General features: G+C 42.0%; 3 protein-coding genes across 4 annotated transcripts; 1 reads left to right on the forward strand and 2 right to left on the reverse strand.

Moving 5' to 3' along the window:
* Positions 1-131: 131 nt before the first annotated feature.
* emc6 (ER membrane protein complex subunit 6) lies at positions 132-2,060 on the forward strand. 2 transcript variants are annotated; one of them, XM_076750408.1, is made up of 2 exons: positions 132-320; positions 1,272-2,060. In XM_076750408.1, exon 2 carries the CDS (start codon positions 1,306-1,308, stop codon positions 1,636-1,638), a length of 333 nt encoding a protein of 110 aa, XP_076606523.1. In that variant the 5' UTR covers positions 132-320; positions 1,272-1,305; the 3' UTR covers positions 1,639-2,060. The 2 variants fall into 2 exon arrangements, with proteins under 2 accessions (XP_076606523.1, XP_076606524.1); XM_076750409.1 differs by having other exon boundaries at positions 1,275-2,060.
* A 140-nt stretch (positions 2,061-2,200) lies between these two features.
* p2rx5 (purinergic receptor P2X, ligand-gated ion channel, 5) lies at positions 2,201-10,135 on the reverse strand. Its single transcript, XM_076750405.1, has 12 exons — positions 10,005-10,135; positions 7,896-8,040; positions 7,585-7,656; positions 7,353-7,428; positions 6,954-7,038; positions 6,685-6,765; positions 5,543-5,684; positions 4,211-4,344; positions 4,002-4,095; positions 3,856-3,921; positions 3,583-3,671; positions 2,201-3,494 (listed from the first exon to the last, which is right to left on the reverse strand). The coding sequence occupies exons 1-12, from the start codon at positions 10,133-10,135 to the stop codon at positions 3,227-3,229; spliced, it is 1,383 nt and encodes a 460-aa protein (XP_076606520.1). The 3' UTR covers positions 2,201-3,226.
* Positions 10,136-13,197: 3,062 nt separating this feature from the next.
* On the reverse strand, positions 13,198-19,922 carry LOC143333118 (polyubiquitin-C). The gene is made up of 3 exons (XM_076751058.1): positions 19,793-19,922; positions 17,733-19,112; positions 13,198-13,960 (listed from the first exon to the last, which is right to left on the reverse strand). The coding sequence occupies exons 2-3, from the start codon at positions 19,102-19,104 to the stop codon at positions 13,263-13,265; spliced, it is 2,070 nt and encodes a 689-aa protein (XP_076607173.1). The 5' UTR covers positions 19,105-19,112; positions 19,793-19,922; the 3' UTR covers positions 13,198-13,262.
* Between the last annotated feature and the right edge of the window lie 45 nt (positions 19,923-19,967).

The following is a 19,967-nucleotide window of genomic DNA, read 5'->3' on the forward strand; positions in this document are numbered from 1 at the left end:
GTGTCTCAAAAAGGTGCTTTTGTGTGAGCGTGTAACCCAAAGGGAACTTTGACCTTTTGTGATTCGAGAATTTCCGACTCTTCAGGAACGCACAACGACGTCGCTTCCTTTCACGCAGTTCCCACAATGCACTGAAAGGAAGCATGGCCGACCCTTGTTCAGGAGCGTCATCCCAACGAGAATGAATGTGCTGCTTCTGTGTCATATCAGCTGGCATTCCATGAAAACAATCTAGCATTCAAGTCTGTGAAGTTACTTTTACAGATAATGTTTTTGTAATCGCGCTGTGAGGAGCCGACGAGTCCCTGCGTGCATTTCCGGTGAGAATCAACCGTTACCGTCAGCAAGCACCTTGGAGAGCTAGCTCCCCTGCTACTCTGTTAGCCCCATCGGTGCTAAACACGGCAGAATAAAACAGTTCATTGTACAGTTAAGATACCCAGGGCTGTGTAGTATTACGTTTAGATAAATAATTCGGCTCTGCTTACCAGAGTCTCATCCGCTTTTGTGTCTTTTTGGTGTTTCATGTGGCTGTTTTTGTCTGCAGACCAAGACTTTAAATGTCGGTATTAGCGAATTTAGCTTTGTGGTCAGCAGCTAAGCTGACATCGATCAAAGCTCAACAAGGGAGAATTCATGTAAAGAGAATTCTGTCGATTTTTTTCTTTTTGTCTTTTTTCTTAGTGGTCGGTCTTTTGAAATGCCAGATGAATGTATCACGTTAACCTTAAACCAACTAACATCCCTCAGATGTACGTTAGATATGGTCAGGCTAACCAATTTAAGAAGCATTAAGCCAGTATAAGAAATATTCAAAGTTTGCATTGAAGATATTATTAAAGTATAATACTTTAGTGTTATTACCAAAATGTCGATTTTAACAGTAGTCATTGTGCAGCAGAGTGATCTGTCAGTCATGATGTTATTGTATTTTTATTGCTATTAATATTATTGGTACTGTAGTGTGTAAGTAGCATTTCTTTCATGTAGTTGTTCGAGGTGGAATTGATTTTAACGTCATTATTTACTTTCGTGTTCAGTCTGTAGCAGTCCATTGCATTTTATCATCTCTTAGCTTTTTAACTTAAAATCTTTAACAGTAAACTAAGATGTCTCCACACCTGTGAAATGAATGTAATGGAGTAAAAATATCTTCAATGTCTTCCTCCTTATTGTAACAGCCTGTCCTGTTTCAAAACTGAACATTTATACATTATTTCAGTAAATGGAGCTATTTTGTGTTGTGAATGTGTGAATCTCTCCTGAAACAGCAGAACCTTCCTGTGATATCTGACCAGAGCCAAGATGGCAGGAGTTGTAGCCAAGCGTGAGGGACCACAGTTCATCAGTGAAGTGGCTGTGAGGGGCAACGCTGCCGTGCTGGACTACTGCCGCACCTCTGTATCTGCTCTATCTGGAGCCACAGCTGGCATCCTGGGCCTGACGGGACTCTATGGCTTTATTTTTTATTTCCTCTCCGCTTTTCTCCTGTCCCTGTTGCTCATTCTCAAGGCCGGACGGCGGTGGAACAAATTCTTCAAGTCACGGCGGCTGCTCTTCACCGGGGGCCTCGTTGGAGGTCTTTTCACTTACGTCCTGTTCTGGACTTTCCTCTACGGGATGGTGCATGTGTACTAAAATGATCTAGCACAAATAACCCTGAATTAATCCTATCTAATGCTACGTAAACCAATAATATTGTCTGTCCTGCTGTTTGTAGATAAGCCATTAGTGAAAGATTTTGGATTTATACATTATAAACTGTTGCTTAATGGAAGGATCTGTCAATAATTATATTATGCAGAATGGAAATCCTCTTATCCTTCCTCCTCCACACTAAGCAGTGACTATGAACTTATTTAACCCGTAACTCCTGCTCTGTGCTCGGTGTCACCCGTACAAGCATAAGAACATGATAATGTAGGTTTTAGTGTAACAGATCAAAACAGATGACATCTGCATAAGTTGTAAGCACTTGGCACCAGGTTTCATGTACAATACTGTGGTTAAATTATGACAGATCTGAATACTGATTGAAATAAATACCTCTGTATAACTTGTTTGGATGCATTATTAATCAATTTGTCTGTCAGGCAGAGTCATATGTTGACAGGATGAAATCAACACACAAGTACATTTGCTTCCAACAATAAAGACCATTCAATAAATAGAAACAGGAAGAACAAACAGGCGGGAGGAAAGATCCATGCACTTCAGCATCTTGCACCATTCATTATCGGTCAGTACATCGCCAGTGAACTTGTCCACCCACAGTAAACTAGCAGCACATCAGCACTGCGTTCCACAGCTTCACAAATACATTCTATTTTGAATAAGATTGTGTTGTAGCCACTGCATGGCCAATATAAATGTGACGACCAGCAGAGCCAACTCAGCATACAGCAGTGTTAAACAGTACACGCAAATGCCCGTCACAACACAGTTACATGATGCATCGGACTGAAATACCAACAGTTAAGACCGTTCATACATTCTCTTGCATATTGCTTCCCAGGTTTTTTTTTTTTTCTTTCTTTGAATCCATTCTTGCAAAATCATTTCTCATGACCTGACTTTGAATGTAAAGGTTTTTGCGGATTGATTTAGCAGAAATTATTTTCCTTTATTAGTCTACAGTGTTATTTAACCAAATTCAAACCTATATTTGGGGTCCATGGTCCAAATTTGGATAAATATGAAGGGTTGCAATGTTCTTCATTTTCAATCAATCTGTCATGTTTAGTATTTTTGCTGTGATTTTCATAATAAAAACTGGGGCCATCATATATTACTCAAACTGCAAATGATGCTTCATTAGTCTGATCAACAGCCAAAACGCTAATTGATTCTATGACAATAATTGCAAACATTTAGTTATTCACTTACAGTCTGAATAATTTTCTGTCACCCTGCTAATTGCTTCAGCATTATCACAGTACTTTTGTTAATCATTTATGGACCTGTTGTAATCTGACCACGTCCCACCTCTGGATCCTGAAAACCACCTTCCTGTGTACAGCAGCATCCTGGCCCACTTGCACAGTGCGGAACATTATCATTTCTCTGAACCAACATATCTTCAGTCAGGGCAAGCATCACTCAGGCTAGTGGCATGCCAGCAGTCGTGCCAGGAGGTGAGAAGTGAACATAAGTCTGACATTTGGTTCCACCTCTTGCAACATAACCTCGACCACTGCAGGTGATTTTTCTTGCTCTGCCTGCAAATTTAATTGTGTGAAGAGAAAGTGATATGATGCCTTGGGTCTGCGCCCTGAGGAGAGATAAGGGCAGAGTATCGCTGCCCTGTGTTGCGTGGAATGGTGGGACCCCGACTGTCCCCGGGCACCTGGCTCTCTGCAGTGGGAGAGGACCCTGTGGTGGGTTTAGTTTCTTCTGCTGTCTTAGATGAGTTGGCAGCCCCTTTCTCTGCTGGTTTCCTGGATCTCCTTTCCTTGTGTCCTGCCTTCACGTCCTTGGGTTTGGTCCGGTCTTTCCTGTTGCATTCAGTGTGAGAGAGACGTGTCAATACATGTCATGATCCATGTTTGTAAAATGACTTTAAAAGTATTTGTGTAGTCATACTTGAAGTTGATGATTTCAAACTTCTTCTCTCTGTAGAAGGAGCTTGTGTTCATCATGTACAGTAGTATCATATCACATACAAAGGCTCCCTAAAAGAAAGAAAATAATATAAGATGTGGATTTTTCAAAAGCCACAGACAATCTTTTTTTTTTTTGCTTCTAGTGATCATCTATCACCCTCTGGTGGCATAGTAACATGACATTTTCAAGGACTCTCAGCAATAACACCTTATATCCACTGACATAAATGTAATATTTTAGTATATTACTCACTAAACCCAGCAGAGCAACACCAGAACCAATGGCAATTATTGTGGGAATAATATTGAATTTCCCAGCCTGCAAAACAATAACACACAATTAATGCAAGTCTATTAGCAGAATAGAGAGAAAAAACCCTTCCCATATCACTGCTGTACCTTGCCATTGATCATTATATCGAAGCGAATCCCGTACACTTTATACAAGGTGCGATAGGGTTCACCATTGTGATCCTTGTAATATCTGGTATATCTGTAGGAGAAAAATCATTTGATAAAAAATAAAACAGATTAGACACAAAGAACAGAGTGGGGGCAGTGGGTGGAGTAACAGATTTATTTCTTGTCTAAATGTCTGAGGGACTTACCTGAAGTTGTATCCTGATGTGACTGAGTTGTTCAAGTTCATGTCCAGACGGGTAAAGCTGTACTGTGGATTACACTGTGAAGAGTCCTTATCCAGGTCACAGTTCCACTCAATAAGAATACCCACAGACCCGCCCTGGTGGACAAAAACAGACAGTTAATGTTAGGACAGTCTCACACGTTACTGCAGCTCTTGGTTAAATTCACACACATCATTAGATTCTAAACTCCAGTTCATGCCCTCGTCTTTTAAAGGCCTTGCCCACCCATACAGGTGTTTTCAATGTTATTGGCTGATTGAGGGTGGGCGGAGCTCTGCTGAGAAGCAAATAACAACAGGCCTTTTTCACAGCAGATTATATGACTTGTCACAGTAAGAGAAGCACAGGTGTCACCCATGACATGAATGATGGCACTGTTCTATTCTAGTGTCCCAGTGAGCCGTGACAGTGTGACACTGAGTCAGCAGGAAGGATATCAAAAACTCCATACCTGTTAGGTCATGTGATAGCAGCATAGCCATCTCCATGACTGGTTAACTGAGTGAATTATATCTACTGATGCTCTGGAAGAAAAGCATTTTTTTGTCTAAAAGTTACCAAAGTTTTAGCATTTCTGCACAACAGAAATCTACAATCCACCTGAAATATAGTTAGTTCAGAAAATACAATATGGAGACATTGTGCTGTATCTCATCTGCTCAGTTTTTGCCTGAATGAACTATTCCAGTCTGTGTTTAAATCCTAAATGCTAATGTTTAAATGCTATAATCCAGCTTTGGGTTCAGTCTAAAGACTGTGCTTGTTTCTTGCCACACAGCCGTACTGTATTTTACCCTGATGGAGTGGGAGTGTTTGTGCTCCACATAATTCAATTTGAATTAATTACAGATTTCTCCAAAGCAAAACAAATGCAGAAACAAATTAACTTTGCAGTGCAAGCAGATCATATAAAGCCAATTAAATGGCCTTGATTTCATGGCAAATTTCCGTTATTGGATATCAACAGGAAGCATGGAGAGAGGAATAAGGAGAGAGTCTTGGGATGTTACAGTAGCAGCCAGTTTGTCCTCCCCCAGTTCCCAGAACATTTTTCCACCCCCATATTCTCAAAAAGTCTACCATCATAGAGTAGTGCTTCTGTTACGATTCTCTTCAACACAGCTGCCCTGTATCCTCGTCAATAATAGGTATGATTACATTAATAATTGTTTTTTGAGATCTAAGCATTTCCACGACTGAAAAAAGTGACAGTCTGTTGTGGTTTATTATCAAATCACTGTGAGGCAACCAGGAACTGAAATCACTCCCCTGGCACAGTATTACACTTTGTACCTTAACAGCCATGTCCTGGAAGTCATAACCAGTCCAGCTGACCACGTCTCCGAGGCGGAAGATGGGGCAGTACAGATGGTTCTCTCTGTCGTAGGAGCATCTTTTCAGGTAGGTGTCGTCAGAGGTTTCAAGGACGTTGGACCTAAGAGGTTGATGCAACACACACGACACACTTGCACCAAATGTCAGATTTTCAGGAGCTTTGAACATCAGGTATCATTGGGTTTTTATCCATAGAAAGGGCCAATTTTCCACCAAAGTTAAAAGAGGAAAATCTCCAGCAGAAGTGCTGCAGAGACAGAAAGAGAGAAACCTGGTCCTGCCAACTAATAGTGACAGAATCCTGCCACCTTCTCATATTGGCTTTGACCTTTTGATGTGTATCTTACACCATGACTACTTAACCATAGAAAGCTCTTGCACTGTCTTTTACAATCTCTTAAATCCATTATTTCTGACAGAACTGTAAGCCTAAATATGCAGAATTTGTCAAGGTGCACAACATTTCAAATCTAACTGACTGAATTTAAGTTTTTTGGATTTTGGGTAAAAGGTCTTGACTCGAAAGTTTTCCTCTACACACACGCAGTACACACATATACAGTGTGTGTATGTCAATCAACCCCCGGCATTGCACCCTGCGGCTCTAAGCACAGAGTGTAACTGGATGTATTACACTGTAAGATGTGTAGTGTTGCCAGCCCTTTCAAACAACACCCATGAGAGAGATTTGCATTACCAGCCAGTCGTCATTACGCATACGCAAATCAAGATTAGTGAGGAAACATAGGAGAGATGGCTTTGTAATTAGAATCAGCTCCTGACTGATGAATTAGCCGTGGCTTGTGGCATCTCTCCGCTTTCCTGTAGGACTTGAACAGACAGGGCAGCAGCACAGCTCCCTGGGCTAGCCCCATCTGATCTGACACCTGTCCGGGGCAAGGCCTGCTGTCAAGGACGTCTCAGATGACTGTTTCACTGCCTCACTGAGTGCAGTGCACAGGCTGGTATAAATAGAAAGCTCTCTGCACCCCAAAGCTATTTCAAGCAGCCACTGCAACACGTATATCCCTCATCTCACTCTGTGATCTATGTCCCGATGCCTTGAAGCCATAGGCACACCAGCAATGAGCACCACTTACTTGGAGAACTCAAACTTTGGAAACCTAATGAAGTTCTTGATGTAGATGGTGAAGTTTTCAGCTTCACTCAGTAAGGGCTCTCTGGAAAGGAAAGAGACAGGCAGCTGTGTGAAAAAACAAAACAAAAACATGTGGAGCTGACAGGCTGCATTAGTAATAAATAGAACCTGTGAAATATCTCGGTCCCTGTGAGGGATCAGACTGAGTGTCAGAGTAGTAACACAAAATGGCAAATTTCCAAAGTTCTGCAAGAGAGAAAGGGGTCTCACGCGGGTCTCTTGCCGTATTCAACAGGACACCAGGCGTGAATCTCACAGGTCCCAGTGCTGTTTAAACAAAGGCCGGTCTTGATTCCTGATTGAGAGAGCAAAGATTCTTGGCTATTCCAAAATGAGACAAATTGGATTAGGTTTGTTAATGGTTGCACTGTCGTGTGATGAAACATGTCATATTTATTTTTAGAAAATATCATTCAAACCACAAAAAACGATAAGTGAATCAATTAAATTTAATAACTTTGTGATAGCACTTTAAAAAAAGCAGCCAAACCAATATCTGCCAGTCAATGTAAAAAAAAAATTCTTTAAATTAATCTAGGACAGACTAACAACTGTTCAGATTTGGAGTTGGAAGGTTTCCATGACTACAGTGCAATAAACGATCCTCACCATGTCCAGCGATTACAGGCTCCCCCTCCGGGCAGTCATCATCACTCTGACATCGTCCATTTGGCACCTTGAAACTCTGTGACATCAAATAAATACTGCTGGATATGAAAATGCAATTGTGTGGACATGGTAATCAGGCAAAGTGTAGCCACCAGTTCAGATATTAGGACAAGAAATATATATTATAAGTAAAAGTGTTAATAATGGTATTGCTCTTCCTCTGTATACTCACCTCAGCACAGAACCCCAGCCTCTGATTTGGGGTCTCTATGTAATTAGTTACTATGAAGAACACCTGCTCACCCTACAAAATAAAATTAGATCCAGTGAGGTGGAGAAGCAAAAGGTTAAACAAATTACACCTCGAAGAAGTTCAATATCCTTCAATCTGTTGAGACAGATGCTGAGGCTAATGACATCCACACTCAACAGCCTCATAATCTCTCTTGACAGGAGCAGAATTTGGGACGCTCTGACATTAGTACTGGTGCTCTGCAAGCTCAGATTGCCTTTTTTGTCATGTAAACAGATAGATAGACTCACGTTCGGGGGTATGACGTAATCCTCAGCGCTCCACAGGTGAAGGCCTGAGCTGTTGGTCAGCGTAACACCTTTAACCTTGGTGATGACTGAGGTCTGGATGGCCTCTTCTCTCTCTTGATAACCTTTCTTCACCACAAACACCCACCTGAGACATTCATCCAGACATCACAATTCATTATGTTTTAGAGCCTTCACTCTGAATAAGTGCCTCTCAGTATTATTAGGGGTTTCTTTTTGCCTTTTTTTTTTCTTAATGTCAACATGGTTGTGATGCAGCAGTGTAGAATATGTGAGGCCTTGTTGAGCAGCCTGTTTGTGAATATGTGATGGCACACATATTATTACTGTCATTAAGTGTGTTCACGAGCATGTGGCAGATGAAAGGAGTAATGTTAATGTGTAAATGTATCCTTGACCAGCAGCCGTGGGGTCCACACTCAGGGCGACCAGATCTGCCGGAGGGGTCTGGGGGCAATTCAAAATTTGACACCTTTTTTCCTGGCATCCTAAAACATTTAAGAAATCACTAATACTCACTTTTTTTTCCAATAGTGTCTAATGGTGTGTTGCATTACATTGCTGTTTTTTATTTTTTTATTTTATTTTTTTTAACCTTTCATTGTTCCAGGATATGTAATGGCAGAGAGTAGGGTTTAATAAAGTACAGCCATAACCACAGAAACAGAAATCTAGGCATTGTTCTATGACGACAAGTCCAGATATTGAGGCCAGTGTTTAGCAAAGTGTTGTTTTATTTCCATATTTACAGGTAAACTTGAGTGGGCAGCACTCTCTCCTCTGTTCTCCTCTTGTATTCTCCTGTTCAGCCCTCTGTCCTCCTCTCCTCTGGGCTGAACTTTACGCAAAGCTTGCTGAAGTGGACTATGCTCAGAATGTATGTGCTGGAAGGTGTGCCAGCTAGCTAATGTTCTCAGAGGAATTTAGCAGAACATGTATTTTGCTAACAAGAGGGATGCCATCCCCCTTGTTAGCAAAATGACCAAAATGCATCCCCCTTGTTAACCTTCCATCCCGCCTCTTTATCCCCTGGTTGCAGAGAGTGCAGGGACAGTGGTTGCTGAGTTGAATATGTCGGTCCAGTCTGCCTGACTCGTTGACCCTTGATCTGCCTGAAGTTTGTGCACGTTGGAATTTATGGCACCGACCACGGCTCTGAAATATCAGTAGCCTACCTGAGCTTTGCATTGATAAATCCATGGTGCTGTCTGTGGTGCTGAAAGAGCAGATGGATTTGTAACTATGCCTTTTTCTCTCAGTCCTGTCCTGTCAGGTTCATCTTTTATCTATAATGTGCTTGTGTGTGTGTCTTTGTGTGTATATACATGTATATATGTGTGTGTATATACTGTATGTGTATATATGTGTGTGTATATATGGAGGGAGTGACATTGTGAGTGTATCTGAATATTGTGGGGACGTGTCCCCCCTGAATATATATTATAATTACTGCCCTGCTTCGTCATTGAACATTTCATGCATCCCCACAGGACAATATTTCAACTATTTTGGGACTATTCTGCACACACACATAAATCTGGGGGTGAGATCACCATTTAACGAGTAAAAGGCACAAAAATGAGCACAAAGTGTGAAACATGTCATGGCAGTAAAATCAGCACATATGAGCATGAGCAGCCCTCTTTAAGCTCCAGTGCATGCCGCAGAGCCAAATCTGATTTTATAACCGCGCTGCAGCCACTAAATTTGTCATCTTACAGTTCGAAATAACTTCCACAAACAGTTGTAAAGGTCAAACCAGATACTATTAACCCTCCGCATACTGTCCCTGTCAGCTGCTCAGCTTTCATCATTTCTCTTCCATACAGCAGTGTGACATCACACAGTGAGGGCACGAGAGCTTCCTGTCTATACAGCAGTTTGAGACATTAATGAACTGACCCTCACAAACCCTTTCTGAGACACAAGCATTAAAAAAAAAACAAAAAAAAAACACTGTGGCTGCCTCTTTAACAGCAGTAACAAAGTCGACAGTTTGACAGGCTCAACTATTTTTAACTTCGTGAATCACTTTCTAAAAGGTGACTTGATTCCATGCTTGAAAAAGGGGGACCACGCGCTGCAGCTCACCCGATTATGTATCCCAGCACGGCCAGCTGATAGAGTCGAAATAATATTCCGATTCTCCTGTTTTCGGCGATGACATATTTCTCTGTCTTGTAGTTGAGGAGAGAAAAGAAGAAGCCCCCCCAGCCTGCCATTCCTCCCGCACGGTGAGCCCGAGTGAGACGGCGGCTTGCTGCCTCCCAGCTGATATGTACAACTGCTTCACTTGTCATGCAACGGGCAAACCCATCGAGAGAGGGGCTGCAGAGCTCCGTCTGCTCCTCTGCGACATATCATGCCTGCTTTGATACAAACTCATTTTCACTGACATCAAAGTGGGAATCTCACAAAATGTACGTGGAGCTGTATGATAAATCCCTCCGGTGTGTATGTTTAAGTTCACATTGAGATTATAGTGACTTTATATACTTTGGCTGAATTTGCTGTAAAATTTCAGGTTTAATACGGAAATAAGATTAGGCTGCTGCAATCATCTTTGATTTGGTTTCAAACTTTGTATGTTTGTGGGCTACAAGTGGTGGCATGCAAAGTGCAATGGGGGTTTGGTGGGTGAGAAGGTGAGAATGGGCATGTTCAATACATACAGCCCCCCCCCCGCTCCAAGTGCTTATGGAGGCATTATTCTGTTATGGTCAAGCATGAAGAACACAGTCAATTTGAATGATAAACACTAATTATATATGGTTTTCTCCATGAGTACCCTGCCATGACTATGCACCTTCACCTCAGCTAAATGTTTCAAAAAACTGCTGAACATAAGTGACCCTTGCAAATTCATTCATTCACTTGAAACTTCACTTGATCAGCAGCAGCTGATTTTGTTTCAGTTTTAAATATCCCTGATAATATATGTATTACATGCACCAGTTGTTTGCTCTGATTTCTTGTTCTCATCTGCTACCAGGTCAACACCCATCCACCTGCCAGAAGACCCCTTTGTCTTGACACCCTGACCTTGTCTGGACTCTGGAGTTCCTGTATCAGTGTGATAGTTGGATCACTGTGTAAGGCCCTCTATGCATTTTTCTCTCCTGCTGGTTCCTATCTAGTGCAGTGCACATGGCAGCTTTATATGGCACTTTCATTATACTGTAAACCTAAACTCCAAGCAGTACTCCTGTGCTGGAACACTACCTGTCATCAGATTATGTCTATTTGAAGCAATTAAACTATATTTAGGAATATGCACATGAAAAAACTACATTTTAAAACAGGACACAAGGCAGAGCCTGAAGATTAGGTTTTAATGAACCATTTATCTGAGATGATATACTTTCGTGTTGCCATATGCAGTTGCCTGCTTTGACTCCCAGGTGGCAATTCATTCATTCATTCCTTCATTCATTCCTTCGTCGGCACAGTAATCACTGACTTTTATCAGTCTCTGGAGCAAAGCTCTGACTTTAGCTCATGTTAGACTTTCAGTTTTTTATCAAAAGTCTCAAAAATGTGTCATTCTTTATCTGTGGTACATCAAAATCTTCTCACTTGTTCATTTTAGGTACAAAATCATCACTAATCCAGCTCTGGATATCTGCAAAGTAACTGCTTTGGACCATGACCAATATCCTGTCAGGTTAACGAGAAAAATCTAATCAATAATCAATTTAATATCAACGAAACAGCAACTAAAGGAGCCCAGCTGGACAGCATGCTCACTTTTCACCACTGAGTTTTACAGCGGGATAAGTACTTATCAACCACAAACTGATAGAACCCAAGTTTGGGAGAACTACTGGTAAGCTTGTGACCTCTAGTGGTTTTATGTGACAATTCACTCCTCACTAAATTGTCTGTGTAATGAGTAATATTTGGATTTCTGTACGTGACTTGTTCGACTTCATGCCATGGAGCTTTTCAACTGGGATTAAGAGTCCTGGTAACTAGCACTATGGGGGTTGAACCTGGAATGTTTGCTGAACTTTGGACCCTTAAACAACATGGTTTCCCTACTCAACAAATGATTTATAAGATGATACAGAAACAGATATACACTGCTCAAAAAAATTAAGGGAACACTTAAATCACACATCATCTTGATGAACACATTATTCAAGTTGAAAATCTTTACTGATGTACATTGTATAAAAGATCCTTTGGTGCTGAAGTCTAGTAAGAGTGTGAGGATGTGTCAGAGAGACACTAGCTGGACTATGGTGTGACAACACTAAGGCTTAGAATTAAACTCAGCAGAGGTTCTGTCCCCCATGCCTCATGCCTCTGACAGCTTGGTCAGAAACATGCACACCAGTGGCCTGCTGGAGGTTATTTTGTAGGGCTCTGGCAGTGCTCCTCCTGTTCCTCCTCCCTCAAAGGAGCAGATACCAGATCCTGCTGCTAGGTTGATGTCCTTCTACGGCCCTGGCCAGCTCTCCTTGTGTAATGGCCAGTCTCCTGGTATCTCCTCCATGCTCTTGAGACTGTGCTGGGAAACACAGCAAACCGTCTTCAGACTGCACATATGGGTGTGCCATCCTGGAGGAGCAGGACTACCTGTGCAACCTGGCTGGGCTGCAGGCCCCAGCTACCAGTAGTGACAAGGACACTAACATAACTCAAAACTAAAAGAGAAAAATCAGTCAGGAAGGATAAGGAAAGAGCAATTGTCTGTGGCCACCGCATGCAAAACCATCCCCTTTTTGGGGGTTGGATTGCTTTTTTCTTTCCATTGCACCTGTTGTCACTTTCATTTGCACCAAAGCGGGTGGAATTGAGTCACATGTTATCTGGATAACTGTGTAAAATCCACTTTTTACTTCAGTCCATGTTACAGATTTGACTCAATTATGCGATCCAGGTACTCAATAACCTATTTTCTGAGAACAATTTAATGAAGTCACATCAGCTGACTATTCATGGACAACCAAGCAGCAGCCTTTTGTACATTTAAGAATCTTGCATTGTCCGTCAATTGTGAAGGAAATTAAGTGCATTAAAGCAGTCAATGTAAAATTATATAAAAGTGCATTATGTAACAAAAATTATTCTAAGATGTATGAATCTCATCAAAATCCCTTAAAATACCAAATAAATTCACTTTCCAAAATAGTCTTTAACAGGACCTTATTATAGAAATAATAGAGAACATATAATGATAGCTGGATTTTCACAGGGCAATATTTGGAAACCCATTAGCTCTCACAGCATTCATATTCCAGATAAAGGTCAGAAAAAAAAGGAAAAACATCACATAATCTAATCTTTAACTCATCTTTTATTGGGTTAGGTTGTCAAGTAAATCAAGTAAAAACATGGATTCATTTATTGACCGCCCCTCAGACGCAGGACAAGGTGGAGGGTGGACTCCTTCTGGATGTTGTAGTCAGAGAGGGTGCGGCCATCTTCCAGCTGTTTGCCAGCAAAGATCAGCCTCTGCTGGTCAGGGGGAATGCCTTCCTTGTCCTGGATCTTGGCCTTCACGTTCTCAATGGTGTCGCTGGGCTCAACCTCCAGGGTGATGGTCTTTCCAGTGAGGGTCTTGACAAAGATCTGCATGCCGCCCCTGAGACGGAGGACAAGATGGAGGGTGGACTCCTTCTGGATATTGTAGTCAGAGAGGGTGCGGCCATCTTCCAGCTGCTTTCCGGCAAAAATCAGCCTCTGCTGGTCAGGGGGAATGCCTTCCTTATCCTGGATCTTGGCCTTCACGTTCTCAATGGTGTCACTGGGCTCAACCTCCAGGGTGATGGTCTTGCCGGTGAGGGTCTTGACAAAGATCTGCATGCCGCCCCTGAGACGCAGGACAAGATGGAGGGTGGACTCCTTCTGAATATTGTAGTCAGAGAGGGTGCGGCCATCTTCCAGCTGCTTGCCAGCAAAGATCAGCCTCTGCTGGTCAGGGGGAATGCCTTCCTTGTCCTGGATCTTGGCCTTCACATTCTCAATAGTGTCACTGGGCTCAACCTCCAGGGTGATGGTCTTGCCAGTCAGTGTCTTCACAAAGATCTGCATGTTTGCACCTTTGAAAAATAAATAAATAAATAAATAAATAAATAAATAAATAAATAAATAAAAATGACATTACCAATACACTTTACTGTAAGCTCTACAGTTACGAAGGTGTCCAATACATTTGACCAGCCTGCCATGAAATAGTGCGTATCTAAGTTTAGATACATCTTATATCTTCATGTTAATATACGCCCATTTATGTTATTTACTATGACTATAATTACTTACTTTTCCCTGTCTGAGGTATAACATTCGCTTTAAACGTATGTTTCAAATGGGCCACCATAATTAGGTTCATTACTTGTTATTTTATCTGACCGTGAGCTAGGCTTTAGATCACCTTCATCACTGTATCACCTCAGTAAACTGGCAAGGAGCCGGTGATTCGAGCACCAGCGCCATTTTAAAAAATAAGCTATTGTTGTTTGCCTTCGTTTTGTTCAGCTAACGTCACCCACTAATGGACGACACAGCTAGAAATGTACCATTGTTGACGTTAGCAAATGTCTTTCGCGTTATGATTCATCCTGACAATTATCCATCCTGACAATTACGAATAACGTGTCACGTTATTCGGAAGGTAGGTTAGCTCATATAGGTTATATTACTCACTTAAGAAACGTTATGTTTAGGTTGCTAGCTAGCGTTAGCTTTTACAGTCATTGCTTACGAAACGGTTAGCAACCTGCACAAAAGGGGTGAAAAAGGCGACAGCAGTTAAAAACAATGAAAGCTATAAGTTGGTGGAAGAGCAAAATCGAATAACCTGAAATATTACGAGTGACAATATCTATAATCGAACGACTGTACTTACAATTTGTTCCGGTTGTCTGACCTGCTTTTCAGAAGCGACACCTCTCTCTGTCTGCCGGTGCAGTTGCCGGGGGAACAAGATAATTTATACCAGACACGTCATCAAGTGATACTCATCCGCAAGTGAAAATAGCTCCCATTTCTACATTATACTAGTTAAAACCGTTCGTGGTTTGGGCGTTGATTTGATTTGATTTGAGTGAGGTTAAATGAATTATACACACAAAACCACACGATCGATAATACAGGTTTCTTACACAATAAACGAAACTGTGGAATTACTTGGCGGAAGAAAACCCCTTCTGTGACAACTGAAGGCAAACAATGGGAAATAGAATGCAACTGATCATTTGCCGAGATAATATATGACCGAGGTGGAGGGCAAATAAGGAGTGTGTAAACAGATTGTATCCCAATTGTAATACACATTTTGAATTAAAACTAGAAAAATTTGTTGCAATGATTTAACCAGTCCACATTCTTAATTTGTGAATATAGCCTGGGGGACTTTGAATATATCTGATGCTGCTTCAAATACAATTTTTCAGGATAATAGAGTGCACAAAGACACAATTGTATTAACTGCACGGGACATGACAGATATGCAGTCATACTAGTCATGTATTTAAGACAATCATGACAAAGGTGACATGGGAACAAGGTATGCCTGAGACATGTATCCTTATTAAAACAGCAATGTTTGTTTTGTAAGACAGTTAAAAGACTATGTAAGGGCTAAACAGGTCAAGACCCTCACAACTCTGGTTCCAACAACCATACAAATATTGTAGGATAGGTCTGCATAATATGCTAGATTTTTCCTGGACATTTTGAACTGTTCTGTTGGAATATAGCTGCTCTGTCAAAAATATAATGTATGATGCAGGTTGTTGTCAAAATTGAATAAAGATCTTGATGCACAAACTGAGAGCATAGTGTAAATTCAGCAGTGCTATGAGATAAATGCCTTTGGCAGGATAAACAGCTGACACCTGATTATCCAGATGCCATGTGTTGAGCCAGTTTATCTTTGGATTAGATTGTAAATACCACGGCATAATCCTTGTGCTATCCATAATCCACACTACTTTCCTCACTGGAGACTACAGTATCATCCATAAATTTACTCTTTTTTGTGGGCTCAAATGTAAGTCATATTCTTCATGCTGGAGGGCCGAGGTTTTATCGGTGTCACTGCATGCATGAAGGTCATCACACATTCACCTCATTCACAGGCTCCACACTGAAAAACAAACATTCAATGGATGAATTTCCTGCCACTGACTCTCGCTGATGTCTTGATGTTTTCCTCACCTCTTACATATGATGTGTGTTTATGCCTGTGCTAACCAGCTAGCCTCAGCAAGATGAGAGACACTGGGCTCCTTTCTGCCTCTAACACCCAGGGCATCAGACAAACTAGAATCAGACTGTTCGCGAAAAAAAAAAACAAAACCAAAAACCCAGACTTGTGTATATATGTTTATATTGTTATATTTTTTTTTTACTTCTTTAATAGCTTATTTTTAGTAGATGTGTCATGCACCAACTTCACCAAAACAAATTCCTCGTATGTGTAAAATCGTACTTGGCAATAAAGCTTTTTCTGATTCTGATGCTGATTCTGATCTAGAGCATTATGTTTGCACTCGAATCTGACATGAACATCTTGCACATTTTATCCCTAAGTAATACAAAAATGTTACCCTTTTTCTGTCTTGGAACACTCAAGCACCCATGGTCAGCTGTTCCAGGTTAGGGCAAGAAACTGCAAAGTTGGTCACATTTTCCTATTTCCTTCTGCTGAAAACTACTTCAGTCTAAGTAAAGGAGTTTCTTGTTCTGTCCAATTTTCATGTGCCCAAACTAAATCTTTGATACGGTTACTTATTAGTACTCTTGCCTGTCTATTGAAGTCATACTTTTGCCCTTGCATGTCAGCACTCCTGTACCAGCTACAGAGCACATCTTGTGTCTCTTTTCTTATTTTTTCTGCATTGCCTCCTCCACTGTCACTCAGTCCCAATTTGGACTCACTGGCTCAGATCACCTCTTCCCCATCTTTTCTCTGTAAGATGTCAGCCTCTTGCTTGGCAATAGATGGCGCCACATCCTCATTAATAGAAATTCCCTCTACCTTTCCAAGTCTTCAACAGACAAGTGGCTGACCTCCAACAGTATTAGGTCTCTACATAAATATTTCAGTTTATTCATTAAATAACAGCCTGATTATTCTTGCCATAAGGATTTACAGTGTTTAGAGTTTATATGCTGGTTTGATTAGTTTTCAAGCCACTGTGCTCCTCACATAGAGCATACAAGGTATGATTTGATAGTATCAAGGCTACACTGGACAATCCAGCTGGGAGGGGTTGCAAATACTACTGACAGGAATTTAAGCTACAATTTTAAGTTTCCACCTTCAAATATGCAACTTGGACAAACACATTTGTGTTACCACAGACTGAGTGAAAAGTTTTACATTATGATTTTCATTACGCAGTTGAGTGGTATTGTTATCTGAATCATGTTTTATGATTACACTAAATATAATGCAACTACTATGTTAGGATTACTTATCACATTAGTCAGTTTAAGAGAGATTATTCATTACCATGAAATCTCAAGACAAAAACCAGAGGCTCAACTGCGCATCTGCTACATTCCAACTATAAAAATGCTGCTTAACTCAGCTTTTAGTGCCATTTCTGCTATTTCTATGTGTGGAGAAAGGTATTTTACCTGATAAGCTTCTGTAGATTATTCTGGATCTGAACCATTAATGACCAACACCACATAATTCAGTTCAGTTCTTTATTAAGTGTTGTGCATCAAACTTTTGGTCATATTATGGTAAACACCATAGTCATTTATAACAGCTTTATAATATGGCATGTATAGCATGTCACCAATAACATGTTTACTTGAGGGAAATAAGATTAAGAACATGGAATCATGATCTACTTCACTGCCCACCCCTGAGACGCAGGACAAGATGGAGGGTGGACTCCTTCTGGATGTTGTAGTCAGAGAGGGTGCGGCCATCTTCCAGCTGCTTGCCAGCAAAGATCAGCCTCTGCTGGTCAGGGGGAATGCCTTCCTTGTCCTGGATCTTGGCCTTCACGTTCTCAATGGTGTCGCTGGGCTCGACCTCCAGGGTGATGGTCTTGCCAGTGAGGGTCTTGACGAAGATCTGCATGCCACCCCTGAGACGGAGGACAAGGTGGAGGGTGGACTCCTTCTGGATGTTGTAGTCAGAGAGGGTGCGGCCATCTTCCAGCTGCTTGCCAGCAAAGATCAGCCTCTGCTGGTCAGGGGGAATGCCTTCCTTGTCCTGGATCTTGGCCTTCACGTTCTCAATGGTGTCGCTGGGCTCGACCTCCAGGGTGATGGTCTTGCCAGTGAGGGTCTTGACGAAGATCTGCATGCCACCCCTGAGACGGAGGACAAGGTGGAGGGTGGACTCCTTCTGGATGTTGTAGTCAGAGAGGGTGCGGCCATCTTCCAGCTGCTTTCCGGCAAAGATCAGCCTCTGCTGGTCAGGGGGAATGCCTTCCTTGTCCTGGATCTTGGCCTTCACATTCTCAATGGTGTCACTGGGCTCGACCTCCAGGGTGATGGTCTTGCCGGTGAGGGTCTTGACGAAGATCTGCATGCCACCCCTCAGACGCAGCACAAGGTGGAGGGTGGACTCTTTCTGGATGTTGTAGTCAGAGAGGGTGCGGCCATCTTCCAGCTGCTTGCCAGCAAAGATCAGCCTCTGCTGGTCAGGGGGAATGCCTTCCTTGTCCTGGATCTTGGCCTTCACGTTCTCAATGGTGTCGCTGGGCTCGACCTCCAGGGTGATGGTCTTGCCAGTGAGGGTCTTGACGAAGATCTGCATGCCACCCCTGAGACGGAGAACAAGATGGAGGGTGGACTCTTTCTGGATGTTGTAGTCAGAGAGGGTGCGGCCATCTTCCAGCTGCTTTCCGGCAAAGATCAGCCTCTGCTGGTCAGGGGGGATGCCCTCCTTGTCCTGGATCTTGGCCTTCACGTTCTCAATGGTGTCACTGGGCTCGACCTCCAGGGTGATGGTCTTGCCGGTGAGGGTCTTGACGAAGATCTGCATACCGCCCCTCAGACGGAGGACAAGATGGAGGGTAGATTCTTTCTGGATGTTGTAGTCAGAGAGCGTGCGACCATCTTCCAGCTGCTTTCCAGCAAAGATCAGCCTCTGCTGGTCAGGGGGGATGCCTTCCTTGTCCTGGATCTTGGCCTTCACATTTTCAATGGTGTCGCTGGGCTCGACCTCAAGGGTGATGGTCTTGCCAGTCAGTGTCTTCACAAAGATCTGCATATTTAAACCTGAGTAGAATTGAGACATCAAATGAAGAATTAATTGATGTTATAAATTAGACAGCTCATATTAGGTACTGTTATCAAAAATAAATGTATTGTCAACAATCCTTTCATCATAATTTCTTTTTTACAGTAGACGCAGCTCTTGTCATTATGTAGAAAATCAGTTTAAGTGGCCCAGAAGATAACGGCACCATAAGTTAAAAACAATAACATTATATTAAATATGTCAGAAAAGATGTAAATGTAACGCTGTTAACTGTCGACAGCTCAGCAGCCATTCCAGTCCGAGCGCCATTTTGAGATCATATTGACCTTCCTTTTGTTCCGCTAACGTTACCCGCTAATGGACGATACTGGAAGTGTTGAGTCATTGCAAAAGCTACTGTTAGCTAAGGTAACCACTACTGCATTACAGTTTCGTCGAAACTGACGACGATCTGATAGACGTGGAGACTCGCAAGAAATCTGCTGAAAGCCAAAAATACATAATGTAGCTAAATACTTACGTTAAATGCCATTTCGAGACAGATAGCACTGCTAACGTTAGCTACAATGTTCTCAAGCTAACGCTATGCTGTAAAACCATGGCAGTGGCCACCAAACAAAGTACTCAGGGCATCCACTATATAGATGTTCAGAAATACGATCATGATATAACTGGAAACAAGAAGAAAACGACTTACTTTGACGCAGTAAAAAATCGTAGATTTCTTGCGCGAAACTTCTTCTCGTCTTCCTCTCAGAAATAACACTGCAGCATACGCAAACACTGTGTTATATAGCGGAGTCTGAATACGTCATCCGTTAATATCCGTCCGCATTTGAAAGTAGTCCCCACTGACCCGAGGCGCACTGTTC

This window comes from Chaetodon auriga, chromosome 15, assembly GCF_051107435.1.
Source record: "Chaetodon auriga isolate fChaAug3 chromosome 15, fChaAug3.hap1, whole genome shotgun sequence".
Taxonomy (NCBI): Eukaryota; Metazoa; Chordata; class Actinopteri; order Chaetodontiformes; family Chaetodontidae; genus Chaetodon; species Chaetodon auriga.